At 35.6% G+C, this 17,978-nt stretch overlaps 3 protein-coding genes across 4 annotated transcripts in view; 2 read left to right on the top strand and 1 right to left on the bottom strand.

Moving 5' to 3' along the window:
- Positions 1-11,482, bottom strand: part of p2rx2 (purinergic receptor P2X, ligand-gated ion channel, 2) — a 33,588-nt gene extending 22,106 nt beyond the window's left edge. Inside the window, exon 1 of the mRNA XM_039771765.1 lies at positions 10,985-11,482. The gene's annotated coding sequence lies outside the window, so the exon portion shown is untranslated. The remainder of the gene's footprint in view (positions 1-10,984) is intronic.
- On the top strand, positions 8-6,552 carry LOC120540738 (dynein light chain 1, cytoplasmic-like). Of its 2 annotated transcripts, XM_039771766.1 has the most exons (3): positions 8-278; positions 4,166-4,303; positions 5,695-6,552. In XM_039771766.1, the coding sequence occupies exons 2-3, from the start codon at positions 4,208-4,210 to the stop codon at positions 5,830-5,832; spliced, it is 234 nt and encodes a 77-aa protein (XP_039627700.1). In that variant the 5' UTR covers positions 8-278; positions 4,166-4,207; the 3' UTR covers positions 5,833-6,552. The 2 variants fall into 2 exon arrangements, with proteins under 2 accessions (XP_039627700.1, XP_039627701.1); XM_039771767.1 differs by lacking the exon at positions 8-278 and having other exon boundaries at positions 3,111-4,303.
- Positions 11,483-15,649: 4,167 nt separating the features above from the next.
- Positions 15,650-17,801, top strand: LOC120540736 (dynein light chain 1, cytoplasmic). Its single transcript, XM_039771763.1, has 3 exons — positions 15,650-15,770; positions 16,379-16,516; positions 17,075-17,801. Exons 2-3 carry the CDS (start codon positions 16,385-16,387, stop codon positions 17,210-17,212), a joined length of 270 nt encoding a protein of 89 aa, XP_039627697.1. The 5' UTR covers positions 15,650-15,770; positions 16,379-16,384; the 3' UTR covers positions 17,213-17,801.
- Positions 17,802-17,978: the final 177 nt, after the last annotated feature.

The following is a 17,978-nucleotide window of genomic DNA, read 5'->3' as shown; positions in this document are numbered from 1 at the left end:
TTATCCTTTGTAACCACTTCCTTACTGCTCTGGTTGGTCACTGCACTAGATTTCTGCAACTCTTAGTCACAGTCCATCACCAGCGGAATGCGCATGTTGCCATGTTGTTTTCAGAATCTCACAATCTTGCAGCTTTTTGTTCTTTTCTTAAACAGCTACATCATCTTCTAGTCAGAGTCTGAAGGATCTTACCACCTTGGATCTCAAAAAATTTGAAATCTTGTCACCACCTTGAATCTCTGCATCTGGCTCATTCTTCACCCTGAAGTCTGATCCAGGTACTTCTGCTACTTTACTATGTGAAAGCTAAGCTTTGGAGTTTGATGTGTTCTATGTGTTCAACGCCTTTCAGGTTGTTTTTGTTCATCTATCTTATTGGAGTCTCCTGAAATTATCTGATGCCAACAAATCAGGTTTTACTGCTTTTAGTTGAAATCTGGGAAATCTGTCAGGCCTTTGCTTAAAAACGTTGGTGGCAGATGTTATTGCTCATCATCCTTCAGCTTCTTTCCTGAGAAGTCTGACCCTGGGGGCTACTAGCATTCTGTATCTTTCCACCTCTGGACCTGATCCTGTTAAAATTTGGGTTCAGGTAGTTTTAAATCTCTGGAGTTAAGTGCTTTAAGAGCTCTGTGTTCTGTAGTTTTAGTACTAAAGAATCTAATCCTGACAGCCACTACTGTTCTGTATCCTTACCATCTACGGAGCCTGATACAGTAAGATTTAGGACTCACAAAGCCAGCTGGATTTCAAATACCTGACTTGGTCACCCTACAGTCTTTTGCAAGTTGCTAATTCAGAGTCAAAACACCAATTAGACTCCATTATCCAGAAGCTAAAACATCATCCAATCTGTCTCAGCATTGTGTTTCTTCTGGTGTCTGACTCAATGAGATTTTATTTTCCTGCAGTTATAACAGCTTAAAGTCTCAGGCTCAGGACACATCTCTGTCTCCTGAAGTTGTCACTTTTATAGTGTGACTGATCTATAGTCTCTCACTGGATGATTAGATCAAACATGATACCAACAAGTAAACACTGTCCTGGTCGTTGCTCTATGTGGATTTTTCTCCATGTACTTCACTTTTCCCTCTCCAACACAAAGAGTTTAAGGTAAACGGCACCCTTAAATTAGCACAATAATGGTGAGTATGTTCTATGATAGACTGGTTCCTGTCTTGGGGCCAGAGGGCTCTGGATCCCTCAGTCCTAAACTGAATATACTGAATTTGATAATAAACAGGTGGACTATCAATAGTCAATTATACTATTCTGTAGTGAAAAGAACTTCACAGCACTTTGGAGGTGGGAACTGAACCTGAAACATTTGCTTTATATTCTAATACCTCTTCCAAAAGGGGTGGTGGTTGGGGGATGGGGTGATTCTATAAATACAATGTGACAATACATGAGCACAACTCTGAACTAGACGATTGTATGACTGTGTTTAGTGGTAGATTGGCATATCATTCAGAGCTAGTTTCCTCCTTTTATTTAGCATTCAGTCAGACAACACTAATCATACTTCATGTCACTGACAATTCTTCACTTTTCATTTAACAATTCAATAAACTAAAAGCACAAAAGGTTGAATTGCATAGCTAAGTTCTTCCTAAAAATTCATGCACTCTTTGCATTTTTTACAGGTTACAGGATACATAGTGATGACGAAATTGGTGAACAATTCATTTTGAAATTTTCAGTGCTATCCAACTGAGACTGTGTTGAATGGCAAACACTGCCTATCTCAACCTTTTGATATTTTCCTATATTGTTACAGTTCTCCTTGGTCCAACAAGCATTTCCTTCAGATTGCCAGTGGCTTGAAACGTATCATATCACTTCTAAATACTGTTAACAGAAGGAGATAATTCTTGCACACTAAAATGAATACAAAATCTTGCTTGCACTTCTGTTACTGATTTACCGTAGAACAATGTAGGCCATAATGACAAACATGCAATGAAGCCCACAATTAGTTGTACATGACCACTGAAGCTGTATTTAGCATAAAACAATGCAATATCATTATTCCCACCCCAAAAATCATCAAATCCTTGCATCTCACCAGGTCTTTTCATTTGAACATTATAAACTAGTGCTGCTATCCCTTAACCTCACATGTTTGTTTGTCATTCCCACCTCTCTCCCCCTATCGTATACGGGTCTTTGCTTGTCATTAATCTCAGTTTTACTGTTTCAGAGGTTTGTGTCTTATTATTATATTTTCATATCATAGAAACAAAAGCTCTCTGTGATGCATCAGTGACATTGTTTATAAGATACATCTCATATTGCATACTACCACAATAAAAAGTATGCTGAATAGAGGGTAGTATATCATCCAGCACATAATTCATGCTTGGACAATTCTTAATTTTAATACACAATCATGTGGCCACCCCACTTTAAACATGTTTGTGACCCAATTTTGGATGTACCTCATAATTTAAGAAACACGGCCATACACTATATATAGTCAATATATCAGAAAAATCAATTGACAGATATATATGCAAGTTTCATTTTTTCTTGAGTGATTTGCTAATTGCATTACCACACACCACCATCTTTAATCCACACTGATTTATTTGACTAGCAAACACTGAAATCTTCTGATTCTGATTGGCCAGTTAGTCATTTGATCCTTGGTCCATTTTAGGTTAGATTAGACTAGATCAACTTTATTAATCCCATGAAGAAATTCAAAAAAGGTGAAAGCATAGAGTGAAAACAAAGTCCTCTGGGATGTGAACCCAGGGATCTCTAATGGCAGGTGGTAGCGATCGCTTTGCATCACCTATATTTTTACTATATTATAAAGTCATAGGAGACTGGACTCTATTTCAGCATCATTCAGTGCAAAGAAGAAACAAACCCTGAAGGGGATGTCAACTCATTAGGAAAATAACAATTTAGAGTTACTAATAAGCAAAAAAAAAAAAAAAAGGATGAAAGAAGAGATCAGACTACCAGGAAATAAAATTAAGCTAATATGCACTTTCTTGGGATGTGCAAGCAAAATGAAATACTGTACTATGAGAAAACACGCACAGTCACAAAAGTCCACATAGACGTGGTCCAGAATAATTGCACCAAGATCCCTGGAACTATACCTCTGCAGAGCTAAGCACTGTTCTGTTTCTCCATTTATATTTTTTGCCACTTTCATAGAATGCACTAAAACAAGATGTTTTAAAACCAGTGCCATTACATACAGCCATTTACAGGCACCTTGGAATAGAGTAACTGGGCAAAATTCACTCTTACGTTATGTCTGATTCACTGTCTATTGTCCATGATCACCATAGATACAGAGCCTATTATCCAATGAAAAGCAAGTCCTGGAACCCAAAGGAACCAATCAGAAAGCTCTGGAGAGGCGGAGTTACATCTGTGACATTATAAATTAATGCAGCTACAATATTAGGACTAGATGTGCAACAGGGCATCAGAAAGGTGGCTTTTGGGTTGGTGCAACTGCAATACCATGGTATTTGTAATTCAGTTTATTTTACTGGAAAAAAAGTATCTAACCTTGTTATATACCACTATTCTCTTTTCATTATAATCCTGCAAAAACAAGTAAGGGAGGCTAACTAGGCTGTTAAGCAAATATCTTCTTTCTGTTCATAAACTAACACTAAATAAATGAAATCAACTAGCAAATAGACAAGAAGCACATGTTTGCTGATAATCTGACAGGCCCATTATCCTAGGTTCGGGTTATCTTGTTATTTATGTGACATTTGCACATTCTCCTCATGTCTGCATGGGTCTTCTTCCCTTAAATTAACTACCTCCAATTAAATTAAAATTATCAGAACACTATAAATTCACCCTTGGTGAGTGTGGATGTGTACATGACTGGGCCCTAAGACAGACTGGTGCCCTCTCATCAATTTGATCCTGCCTTGCTTCCAAACCTCCTGGGATAGGCTCTGTCCCCTGAACCTAAACTAGATTAAGCAATTTGAGAATGTGATGCTTGTTGATAAATCCAGCAGATTATTTAAATCAGAGGAAATCTCATCTCAAACTGGGGAATTATAAAATATTGAGCCAATTAATGGCATCATGCAGAATAAAAACTGGGGAAGTGGAAGAAAAAAAATTTGTGACATTCTTGACATATGTTAAACAATGAGTTCACTGTTGCCCACAGGAGATCTTGCCTGACACAAAAGCAGTCATTAAGAATGCTGACATGTCAGAGCAGATGCAGATGGTTGCTGTAGAGTGTGCCACACGTGGACTGGAGAAGTACAACATGGAAAAGGACATTGCAGGCTATATCAAGAAGGTGAGGAAACAAGGCTAATGTATTTTTTTTAAACTAAACTTTCCTGTTGATGTCTACTGCATGTTTGTTATGGAAAGTGACACTTAAACATTATTCATGTCTAGGGCAGAATAAACTGTACTCTCTAAGACATAGTCTGTGCATCTCTTTAATATGCTCATCTAATCTTCAATGCCAAATATTAGCTGCATTATCAGGGAACAGACTTCAATGTTTCAGATGACACTCAAAAACTACAGATTGTAGAACCCAAAATATCTCCTCATACTTTGCCATGTACCTTCTGATGGGGTTTCCCTATAAATTAGAGATGCTGCAAATCAGGATTAACCACAATTGACGGTAGGTTTTATATTTATACAAATTGCAGTTATCTAATATTTGTATTATTACCTTGAAAAAATGTAATGTTTCAAATTAAAAGTCTCATTTACCATATTTCCATAAGGGAAAGTTATAACTAATGCCAAATAGCATTTTGCAAAAAGTTTCAATTAATTAGTACCAGTAGCTGTAAGTATAAAGGCCTTTAATGACCTCTTGGGCACAGCCATTAACAGTGTGTCTGTCTGCGGAGAGAGTTTTGACCGTGTCAAGAGGTTTACTTATCTCAGCAGCGACATTCATATGTGTGGTGACTCTTCCTATTCAGTCAGTAGACGGATTGGGAGAGCATGGGTGGTCAAGAGGTTGCTGGAAAAGGGGTGTGTGGTGCTTCCGATATCTATGCAAAAGGACAAAGGTCCAAGTCTTTAGCGTCCTGGTGCTTCCTGTCTTGCTATATAGTTATAAGACATAGATGATATCCAGTGACCTGAGATGAAGACTGAACTCCTTTCGGTACTGCATCTCTTTGGAGAATCCTTAAGTACCGCTGGTTTGACTTTGTGTCGTACAAGCGGTTGCTCACAGATTCACAAATGAAGTGCATTTCCTGCATTGTGAGAAAGCATAAGTTACGGCACTACGGCTTTGTCGCTCGATTCCCCAAGTGTGATCCGGCTTGTAGGATCCTCATTGTTGAAGACCTGAAAGGCTGGACCAAGACAAGGGGATGCCTACGTAACACTTGGCTGCAGCAGAAGATAGATGGTCATTTCTGGATGGTAGGACTGAACCATATGTCTGCCTGGGGGCTTGCCAAACAGGATCTCAAGCTGTTTTGTTGTGTGGTAGGTGCAAGTATACATGTGTATAAATAAAACATTTATTGGTTAACATCTTGGTGATTTTACTAGGTTCTTCTGTAACAAACAAAACCCATGGGGGAAATGCTAAATAATGGAGCAACATGATGAAGAGAAATGTTCACAGTGAGATTCTGAATGGTTCTCAGCTACTATACTGTATAACTAAAAGACTAAATTTTGTATAATTTTTTCTCTTTATAGGAATTTGACAGAAGGTACAATCCCACATGGCACTGCACTGTTGGTAAAAATTTTGGAAGCTCAGTGACTCATGAGACCAAGCATTTTGTTTACTTCTACCTGGGACAAGTGGCCATCTTGTTGTTTAAATCTGGTTAGAGGCATTCAGAAGACCAAACTATTTGTCACTTTTACAGCTACAAGAAACCTCTTGTGTCTGAGGGATGGCAGAACCAAATGTCCCTTTGATGTATAACAGAATAAGTGTAACTTTTCCAAACAAGAACTAGTCTTTTATATCCGATGGGAATTTTCAAGGTTTAGATAGATTAACTTCCCTGTCAGGTCTTCGTAAATTTTAATCGGAGTTCCACCCAGCCAAACACAATAGATCTGCTTTTTGTTCTGGTGTTGCTCTTTTCCACAAAACTAAAAACTTGTCTTCTGGGCAGCAGATCTCCTATAACCCAATCTAGTGCATTTTTGAGCAATAAGACAAATACATGAGAAAAAAAAACTGAAGTTGTAAAACTGATCAGTTATTAAAAGGTGAATTCTCTCTATTGTATAGCTTTATTTTTCTGTTTTTGCCACTTTCCAAAATCATCTCCTTTATTAATTTAACATGCACATTCTTAGAATTTGAAAAGAAAATCATAATATCTGTAGGAAAATCCCCACAGACACAAGTGGAACATGTAAGACTTTAAATGGTCTGAGTTTTAAAATCAAGCACTGGAGCTAAAGCAGCAGTTCTAGCTGTTCTGCAAGCCCAAATTCATACTGATGATGCATTTTCTGCTAAGTCTATATAAGTATATATATATATATATATAAGGAGAAAGAAACAGATTAGTTTTTAATGGAGAGACAGATATATACACACATATATATATACACACACACACACACACATATATATATATATACACACACACAATTTGAGAAACGTCACTTATAAAAATTACTAATGACCTTCTTATGGCAGCTGATTCTGGTTTAATTACTATTCTCATCCTCCTTGATCTGAGTGCAGCCTTTGACAGTATTTGTTACACTACTCTTCTCAATAGATTATCTTCAATTGGTATTACCCACACTCCACTAGATGGGTTCAGATCCTACCTCTCAGGCCGCACTTCGTTTCAGCTTAAAACGTTCATGTGAAACTGTTTTTTTCATCTGTGTTTTGTCTATTGTTCGGTGTCCTTAAGTGTTTAGAAAGGCGCCTACAAATAAATATAATGCATCATTATTTTTTATATATATATATATATATATATATATATATATATATATATATATATATATATATATATATATATATATATATATACTATACACACACATACATACATATATATGCATACATATATAATGTTCCTGAAATAACTGCTCCATCAGTCTACGCTCACCTCTGACCCCCTCATTCCATTCATTAAGGCTGTTTTTTTCCAGCAGGACTAATATGAACAAAGACTGGTAAACCTGCTAAAGCCAAACAACAACAAAAATGTTACCCTGTTTTGTACTTCTAACAAGAATGCTCTAGAAATACATGACCCATTTTCCTGCAAAGCAGCAAACACTATTGAGCATCAGGAAAATAAAGCTTTCTTTCTGAGAGCAAATCACTGACTTTACAGACTCATCTTTGTTGGGGGCAGCATGCTTTTAACAACAAGGAAGAGTTGCTTTTTGAGAAAGCATGAAAATAATGATGTCTCTTAAGTAGTCAGTTTCCATTTTATATTTGATTTTGTTTTAAATTATGGCATTGGATAAACAGATCCTCACAAAAGATAGGTGGGGCTCACAGACAGTGACAAGGCAAGGCACAATGGAAGACAATTGGGACACTGGAAGAGTGAATGTAACTGCAAAAATAGCACAATAGCTGTGGATAGTTTCAATTAAACACTTTATGAGGCCTATTATGTTGGCATAACAGCAGGAAGGTAATTATGTACGGCTGAAGATCACCCTTCCATCCATTTTGTAAACCTGCTTTAGTCTGACTGTGGATGTGGGGAAGCTGGAGCCTATCCCAGCAAACAATGTGCAAGGCAGGAGCAATGCCTGTAGCATTCATTGTTAAATAAATTACAATTACAATTTAATTACAATAAATATTCACTCTCATTTGGTGTGTGTGTGTCTCTATCTTTCCATCTCCATGTTCATTACATTACTCATGATGTTGAAAACTGGCAACAATTATGTGCAGCTTTGTTCAATGTCCTACCTTATTCTATTTTACTTCTTCTATTTTATTATTATTATATTCGTGGTGAAGCCTCAGCGTTAGTATCAGAAAGCTAAAAAAGTGTGTCAATTTATGGTTGGGGTGGGGCCTAAAAATGTGGTGTCATTCGTTCTTAAATGTGAATTCCTACTACTCACTGGGAGTAGGACACTTTGTAAATATGTCTTATCTAACTCTAAGCTAGGACAACTTTATATTCTAATGAGACAGACAGACAGACAGACAGACAGACAGGCAGACAGACAGATAGATAGATAGACAGATAGATAGACAGATAGAGTTTAACTCCTAAAAGCATTTCTGAGAAGCATGATAAGTACAGACCCTCTAGTCATTTTCCAAGATGGGTTGTCCACCACTTATGTGCCAATGGTGGTATTAGCGTGGTTGCACAAATCCATGTACAGGAAGTTTGGCTTTCCTGCTGCAGAACAAAATCTCTTTGGGCTGTCAACTGGACTGTTGATCCTTATGCATGCTACTCAAACCTGACTGAATGTGGAGAAAGGGTTTCTCATGCAGTCTAACTTTATATCCATCTTGGCCTGCCTTACATTTTCATCTGTCCACTTTGCACAAGAATTTATAACAAGATACAAATGGACTGATATTAAATTAACTAGCTGTGCTGCCTTACTTCATCTGGGAAATTTTCTTACACAATGGGCCTCAGTTAGAGAGTGGAAACTTATCAAAAGTACTACATAACTTAAGTACTGTTCTGTATTCAATATTTGTATTTTTTTTAAGTCAGGGGCTAATATTAGGTTAGAGGAACTGATTACTCTTGAACATACTACATACTGTACTTTTGAGCATGAGTAAAACATTCCTGCTATATATGAATTTGTGCTTTTCCTACTGACTAACCTTATCTTTTGTTGATGATTATTACAAAACAGAATTTTATAGGAAGCTATTTTTTTAAATGAAATGGGCAATTGGTAGGAATAATGTGAATTCTGAGTATATATTATTAGATGTTTGAGTAGTTGTTTTCATGTTCAGTCTTTTTTGCCAAACAATGCAATTCTAACACTGAACTGTGTTTTATTTTAACTTATACACAGAAATTACATTTAGAGCCCATTCTTTAATTCCATGGCTTTCATTGTGCAACAGCATACATATCTGAAATTAATGATTTTCTCTTTTTAATAGCACTGTTAAAATGTTTTGGGGACCTGAGCAGATTAATATTCCTGAGACCTTCATCTTTCTTTATGTTCAGATATCGTATGATGGATACAGTTTGCTGGTCATGTTTTGAATCATTTTGCATCTCATTATTATTTGGCTGCTAATTAAAGACAAAGAAACAATTAAGGGATCTGAGTCTTCAAGAGCAAGTCAATTAAAATTAATTCAAAAGAAGTTAATTAGGAGCAAAACCAGGTCACTAATTAAGAAAAGGGTTAGAATGAAAACATGCAGCCACCTGGGCCTTCCAGGACCGGAGTTAAATCTGTTCTATGGATACCCACAGGGCATGTTGGGAACTGTAGTTCTTGAGAACAGCCATTTTGGGTTCTGTGGATGCAGCCAGAGGGAACAAAAAGGATTAATGATCCCTGCTTTGTGGGGCTTCATCCTCACCTGGAAGTACTCCTGAGTCACAGTCCTTATATACTGGAAGTACTTCCAGTTTTATATAAAAGGAGCAGCCAGCTTCAATACAGGGAGTCAGAAATGGGTGAGGGTGAATAAAGCTTGCCTGGAGGAGAGGAGGGGAAATGGAAGAATTGCAGAGATTAATTTGTGTTCTTTGAAACCTTTGTGTATAAGGTATAAACTATGAATTAACACTGGAACTTGTGCTCGTTCCAGGAGTGTGTTAGGTTTTTGGGGTGCTGCAATGCCCCTTGGTAGTCACAATATATATATCAAAAGAAGCTGTAACTGTAAAAAAGAATAATTTTCATTTGTTGGTAAAAGAATATTCACTTGCACACTGATGTAAACCATCCCCTTGTTAAGAGCACTGTATAAACATCAAATTAACTAAAAAAGATATTAGCAGACAACTTGCCATAAACATGTACTGAGGTATAAGATTGTATGTATCAAGGACATACAGTACAATGTGCATCATAACTGAACTGGCACTGTCAGGCCTAGACTATCCTGATCTACCCATTTACCCTGCTGCCCTCCTCACCTCCATTATAAGCATGTCAAAGACTTCTCTCAGCAGCTTAAGGCTTGAAAGAAGCATTAGCAAACCACGGACAGGATCAAATGGCAATTAAAAATGGATAGCAATCTCAGTGTTTAAGAGCACAGCAGCCTTCAATGCTTGCATATGTTTTTGTTGAATGATTTGCTTTCTGCTCTGACAAACAGGCAATGGAAAAGACTATAAATAAAAATGTCCTAGCTGTTCAACCTTCTAAAGACCATTCAGCTCCTCCTCTTTCAAGTCAGTAAAAAGGAAAAATAATTATAATGATAGCATATACTGGCCACCTGAATATTACAGGACCTAAGATTTCAGCACTTCTTCCCTGCTTAAGTAGAATGATTAGCTTATTGACAAAATGAGATATCAAAAGAGCATTTTTAACAAGCTACTTGACATGTGAAATGTACAATAACAAAATGTCGCTCAACAATTCCTGTACCTGCTAAAACTGTACAATTTAAAACAATTCTCGAGAATGCATTAATTAAATAATGATGCACATGCTAAAGAAGAACAGAGTCAGTTCAGGCAAAAATAACCTATTAGAAACAATTAATTTTCATAACAGCATTTTTCAAGGTGTTCATTAATGTACATCAAGTGAAGACATAGATATGGAAACTGTTTTAAGGAGAGGTTGCACAACTTTACTACAACAGTAATGTGATACGAACATGTTTTTAGAGTCATTATTGCCAAAACTGTCATGATAGCATAAGTCTTTCCATTAAAAAAATGTATTTATTTATTTATTTATAAAAAAATATTATTACACATAAGCCTGAATTTGATGTATAGATATACTCAAATATGAAAGTGACATAAAATCAATCTAAAACAATCTACAACAGAAGTTTACTTACTGGATTCATAACTGTCTCGCACAGCATTTACTCAGCTTCTGATAGTAAGGCTTTATAAAGAAATAGGGAGTACCCAGAAGTTCAAAGTTCTCTGTGAGAATTTCCTGGATGGTTTAAACAATTCAAAATATTGTCATAGTACACCTCAGGAAAGCAGGCAATATAATCAAATATTACAATCACCTCAGAGATACACTTTTTCTATTCTTTTTCCACAGCAAATGGGACAGGAGTATTAAAAAAACCAGACATAAATATTTATAAAATGAGAACCAAGCCATAAGACTTTTACATGGCTATTACCAATCTGCTGCCGGCAATAACATATATCTTTTTATTTAATTTAATTAAATTGCATATCTGGCTACATTTGCAAAAGAATTGTATTATGGTGCTGTGCAAATCACAAACTGCATGATCTTTTTCTCATACAATTTTCCACTAGATGGTGCAGCTATCAATTTGCACAGCCAAATTTGTACTTCACAGCTGAGGCTCTCCTACAATATAATCTTACATAATATCTGCGCATTTACTCTTATCTGTCTATGTGTGATAGAGGTATAGAATTATACAGATAAAATTGCAGAGCATCTAGGGTTATGGCCTTGTAATTTATGGAAACATGTTTAATTTAATTAAGAGCATAAGATTACAAGAAGCTGAAAGCATCATAATATAAATAACATTTTCAAACCAGCTTAATACTGTTCAGGGTTGCTAGGCACTGAAGCATATCCCAGAAGCACTAACCACAAAGCAGAAGCCATCCCTGAAAATGTGACATTTCATGACAATAACATACACATCAATAATTACACAGAGCCAATTTGGATTCAATAATTAAGTTAACACAAATGTCTTAGGTATGTGATGTGTGAGGAAAGCAGAGTACCTGGAAACAAGAGAGAAAGAAAGATCTCCACACAGAAACCCACCCGTCACAGGATTCACAGCCAGCAACCTACAGTAGATCCATGAGTCATTAGTGCTTACCTCTGTGCCACGTAAACAGAATATGTTTTCTGCTTTTAACACTTTCTCTTTTAGTAACCATTTTTTGTTATTACCAAGTCAACAAGCAACTTAAAAAGAGCTCTGATTACTATCACATAAATACTACTACAGGCTGTAATATTTTAAAAATAATGAGAACCATACCTTGTACTCCTATGTTCACAGAATGTGGTCAAGAAATAAAAGTTCAGAATAGCCAGAAGACAGAACTGCAGCTGGCTTGACTCGTCACATATACATTTGGAAATTTTAATGCATTAGTGAATTACATTAATTCACATTTTTCAATTATTATTGTGTGTGTAAATGTAAGTGTGCTTTATTTTTGTATTCTCTTTTGTGGATCAAGAGTAAGATGAATGAATTACTATAAAATGAAAAAATGCAAATTTTTTTACACTTTATTGTTCTGGGAATTCATTTTCAATCAGTGTAAACTACAATAATTTCATAGCCTAGTCAGAATTCAAACCATTGATTTCAGATGGACTGTAAAAATGTATCAGATGTTTGTAGGATGTTTATTGTCATACTTCCTGAGGTTTACTAGTGCTGAATTAATAGCGAGAAAGCTCCAAACCACTTTTAGTTTATATGGCACCTATCTACAGTAGTAGTTTTATCCTTTAAGCTGTAAGACACTTATATAAACCCAGAACAATCTATTGTATGTTCTCATCTTAAAATCTAAAAAGTTTTGGTTAGACATAGTGCCAGTCACTATCACTGAATATCAGTTTTTTGTCATTCTCCCAACTGCTATGCCCTTCTTTTTTTAAGCAACCTCATTGTATATTCTAAGGATAGGTTTAAATTAAGAAATTGTATTATAAAAATTGTCCCTTTTTCATTTATTTGTCTTTGTCATATTTGATTTTAGAATGTAATTATTTCAGAATATTATTATAGCAATAATGATAACAGCATTCCCTTGAGGACAAATGTGTGCCTTTTGCCCTCTGTAGCAAATGCCAAAGAGTTTCTAAATCAGAAGGATGGGGGAATAAATAGAAGCATATGTGGATATAAAGACAGTACTTCATTCATCATCAAAGGAACTGGATTCTCTTACTCCAGAAGCACCATGTAACAATAAGCATAGTGTAAAACATTAAAAAAAGACCAAATTATTACATATATTCAGAAGTGAACTGTGCACACAGTTTAAAAATGCAAACACAATAATAAAAAGTAATATTGTCCTTATGGTAATGTGTTTATGATAACTGGCTGACAGGTATGATGGGTGTATGCATTATATAGTCTAGTGAATAAAAGTATACTGGGGACAACACATCATTGAGTATATGTGCAGCATTAGCAAACAGTAAAAGTGTACTACATTCATATGTTTATGATTGTAAGCATATATCATATGATATTTGAACATACCTTTTTCAGACCCATTTAAAATTATACTTTTTAGATTTTAATATTTATGTTTCAATCACAGGCAGATTAAATGACTTGCTCAGATTCAAACAAAAAATTTGAGGGAATGAACATGTCCTTTCAATTCCTGCGCCTAGCCACTAGGCCATGCTGTTTGAACAGACAGAATATACAGTACTTCAGCATACTGAACTCTAAAAGTGCTGCTTTAATTTCTGAAAAAGTAGACTGTTAGGAAAATGTGTTCTTTTAGCCAACAAAGTTTAGTGAAAATAAGAAAGGTAATTTAATTATATGTTTATAAGAGTATTATGTCATTTAAAAAAAATGGATTTGCTATGCTGGGACAGTGGCTAAACACATAGGCAACAAAGCAATAAGTGATTAATGAGAAATGTTTCCAAAAACAAGTGAACCAAGTGATAGTGAAGATCTGCAAAATGATATATTTCAGTAAACCTTTGTTAAAAAACTAATCATTAATTTAAAAAAATCCATCTAAATACAGGCTTCAGTTAAGCTACTCTTTCCTCTGGTGTGCTTAATTTTTTCATTATCAATGTGGTTGGAATGGATACTTGCTGTGACCTTTAGGACTGAGTTCTGACCCCTCTGATCTATGAATTACATCTTTCTTTTGACTGCATGGTCTACCTGACTGAGACAGGCATAGAAAGTGAATTAAATACTATAATCAATCGAAGAAACAAACAAACACATATAGTTGAAGAAAAGAGCATTTAGATTAGGATGCTCAGGTTTGGTCCTGGAAGGCTGCAGGTTCCTGTTCCCCATAGCATCCTTGATTTAAACCTTACTTTTTAAATGCTAAACGATCAAATTATTTTATTACTTGTTATGGCAACATATCACATGCAGACATTTTACATGCTTAAGTAACATATTCATTAATAGATGCATAATGATTCAAGGTGATTTTTCTAAATCAAATGAAAATCCAGGGTTGCTATACAAACCTAGAGTCTTGTGGCTTCAAGTCTAATGCAAAGGCAATTTGGCTTAATCCGCTGAGCACCTGCAAGATATTACTTAACCAGAGGCCAAATCTAGGCTGGAGCTGAACTACTTGCTTCAGTTAAAAGTATGTTTTATAGGTTTCTGCATTGTGCCATTTAAATAATACCCTGTATTAAGAAGCACACTAAAACTTAATATATGCCTTAACAGTAATCAACCTAATATACATATTATGTGTTATTTCAGAAACATATATTTTGTTTTTAATCAGTTTAGTTTTGCTACAAGTTTTTTCCTAATAATCTTTAAAACCAGCTACCTTTATTAACAAATACCAGTATGTTACTATTTTAATCTGACCTGCTCTTAGTTACCTAAAAAAAAAGAAAAAAAGGATTGCACACCATTTCAATGTTTCTATTATTTGAATTTAACATATACCATAAACTAATGATAGTGTGTCTTGCTAGCAGTGCTGATGAGAAAGCACTCTCATTTTGCCAGCTATGCTGGAGATTTGCAATTGAAAACACCTACTTCCGTTTAAGCATATCCTCAATACAACGTTTTGTTTGGCTGTAACTAAGCATGTTACTCTCCAATGATATATTTACTAGGGTTGAACAAATCTTAAAAGATAGGAGTTTGTTCCTCAACATCGTGAAATAAAACAAGTGGGTTTAAAAACTGGATGTATTGACAGAACTATTGCTTCAACACTCAAGAAGAGTTACCAACACCATACATGGTCATTTCTGATGCTGTTTTGTTGTTCCTAAAACCTAGGTTTTCAGTCAAACCAAACTCATAAGCTGCCTCGAAAGCTTGCATGTTGTAATCTGTACTATAAAATGTGTCATTTTGCATGACTTCTCATTGCACCCATTATGGCTAACACGATACAACACCATACTACATTAAAACTATTATTAAATGGTAATAATAATACCATTCAGGACTTCAAATCAAGAGTAGGCGTACTTATTGCATTCGTTGCGACTACAATACAAGAAAGGCATTTTTCCTGCTATGCGCGTGTTAACACACGTGTCTGTTGCCCTAGAATTTCAACTCTGCAGCGTCTACCACGCCGTGTCTTGGAAACGTATGCTTAAACATCCAATCTACAACGGCGTTCAAGTCATTTCCATGGAGAGAGACGCCGTGCATGTCGCGGTGTATGCTGGTTGGAAATAAAATGCAACTCTAAAAACCAAAGGAGGAAAGAGATGCTATCCAATTGAAAGGAATCAGTGCGTACTCTCTTACCAATCAGGGAAGACAGTGGGCAGAAACCAACAGCTGAAGGTAGCCCACTAGCAAACATGCAGCGCCAGACTCAGAAGTTGATCGAAACGCGAGCGTGTTCCTTTACTAGAAAGCGTAAACACTACAGCAGGTAACTGTGACGCCGTTATTAAATTTTTGCCTGCATTACTGATTTTATTTAATTGCAGTATTTGTTTATTATCTAGAATATGAACGTGGCAATGTAAGTTAATTTTCAATGTTGTATTTGTGAATTATATTAACTAACCGTTTAGGAAATATTTTTACAGCAATGGTGCATTGGTGAACGCTGATGATTGAATCTAGTTTTTTTTTTACTTAAGTATATGCCTAACCTAATTAGAAAGAAAAATCAAAGCGATTATCATTATGTAACTGTTAAACTTCTTCTGTTTTATTCTGGTAATATTAGCGGCCAGGCTGATAAGTGATTGTAACCATTTTGATCGTGGTGCATTGCAAACGGTTAATTTTGACTTTTCGTATATAAATGCGAACGGGATTTTCAGAGGAGCGCCTTTTGGGAATCTCGCCTACTGCCGGTAAATTTTATGGGTGACTCTAGAAGTTTCTACAATTACTACTAGTGTGGCGCGTGGTCTGCTGACGTCATGCCGAGAAATTCTCACAGCGTGACGTCACATTTGTAACGGTATTTAGGGGGTTTCGGGGTTTTGATTAAGTAAACCCAATCTAATAAACCCATGATTCCAACAGGAGACCATGTCCGACAGAAAAGCAGTCATTAAGAATGCCGACATGTCAGAAGAGATGCAGCAAGATGCTGTAGAGTGCGCCACCCAAGCACTGGAGAAATACAACATTGAGAAAGATATTGCAGCCTACATCAAGAAGGTGAGTAAATATACTACAGTTTTGCTTTACCTTAAAATAACTGAGCCACTGTTTAGAAACGAAATAGAACTGTGTCATTTATACCAGATGTTCTACTGCCAAGGTACATGGTTGTCATATCAAGCAAGTAACATCCTTAATAGGTCGTGTATTTTTTGGGATAACCAAAACAGTAAATTGGGAATTTGGCCCCTGGACAGATTCCTGGAATTTCATCCTGATGGATGGATGGTATCACTTTACAATCAGTATTTTAAAGATCAACTGAAGAACATTGTTTTAGTAGCTTTATGCAAGAACTTATTTTTAAGTCAAATTTTATGGAAAAAAACTATTTTTTTTAGTAAAGGTAATGTACTTTTGGGAAACATTGTCACAAACAATTCTTTTAACAGTTGGTATATATTTAGCAGTGATATATTAAGGTTATCTGGTTTAATTTATTTTCTTCTGCACATAAATATATTGAATTTAGCGGTTTCTCATAACAAGACTTGGAAGTATTGCTTGTACAGTATGTGAATAAAATGTGACAGATTTGAATTCTTTTTCTTTCAGGAATTTGACAAAAAATATAACCCCACATGGCATTGCATCGTGGGAAGAAATTTTGGAAGCTATGTGACTCATGAAACTAAACACTTCATTTACTTCTACCTTGGACAAGTGGCCATCCTGCTGTTCAAGTCTGGATAAAAAGAGACTGGAGATGCCTGTTTTTTCAATTATACAACAACTGCTTACCCCACCTAGATTTATGACTGCAGAAAGGGACAGGCTCATTTTGACTTTTTTTTTGGGTGTATAAAGTTTATTTCTTTCAAGGTTCAGGGACCCATATATTGCTGCTTCCAGTCTTTGTTTAGTACTGTTAGGAGATGCAGACTTGTTACATGTATTTATTTTCATGAATTTTCTATTATGCAAAGCAGATCAAATCAGAGGACACTTTAATAAAACCATTTTTTATTTAAAAAAAAAAAAAAATTTTTTAATCTCCTGCTGATAAAGACTCAAGATAAACAGACGTACACTTTAGTGATGTAAGGTTTTATTTTGGATAGTTGATTTGTCTATTAATTCTGGCCTCCATATTTTGGCACAAAAATGTTCTATCCCATTTTAATATACTGAAGTGTGTTGTCCTGTCTATGTGTGCTTATACAAAGTGGTCATAAATATTCTGCGTTTTCAGATAGAAGGCCAAGGCCTAAGTGAGTATTCCAAATCTAAGCACTCTTGAGCATGAAGGTGGCAAATTTTAAAAAGTGGTGCAGTAATAAAAAAAAAAACTACAGTAAATGGTGGTAAACTGAGAAAATTGGGAGTAGATTACTATCTTTAATTAGGCATCTAAATGTACATAAAATTACAACTAAAATTTGGCAATGGACACAGTTAACTAACTTGAAAACTAGAGCTACTGTCTGTTAATTCTAAATTGCCGTTATTTGAGGCAAGG

The sequence above is a fragment of the Polypterus senegalus genome, chromosome 12 (assembly GCF_016835505.1).
Source record: "Polypterus senegalus isolate Bchr_013 chromosome 12, ASM1683550v1, whole genome shotgun sequence".
Taxonomy (NCBI): domain Eukaryota; kingdom Metazoa; phylum Chordata; class Cladistia; order Polypteriformes; family Polypteridae; genus Polypterus; species Polypterus senegalus.
The sequence above is the reverse complement of the archived record's forward strand: the minus strand, read 5'-3'. Positions and strand labels throughout refer to the sequence as shown.

Excerpts from the sequence above, each read along its gene's own strand:
- LOC120540736 (XM_039771763.1), top strand. The coding sequence starts at position 16,385 with ATGTCCGACAGAAAAGCAGTCATTAAGAATGCCGACATGTCAGAAGAG. Across the intron at positions 16,517-17,074 it reads TTGCAGCCTACATCAAGAAG|GAATTTGACAAAAAATATAA; the intron begins GTGAGTAAATAT and ends TTTTTCTTTCAG.
- LOC120540738 (XM_039771766.1), top strand. The coding sequence starts at position 4,208 with ATGTCAGAGCAGATGCAGATGGTTGCTGTAGAGTGTGCCACACGTGGA. Across the intron at positions 4,304-5,694 it reads TTGCAGGCTATATCAAGAAG|GAATTTGACAGAAGGTACAA; the intron begins GTGAGGAAACAA and ends TTCTCTTTATAG.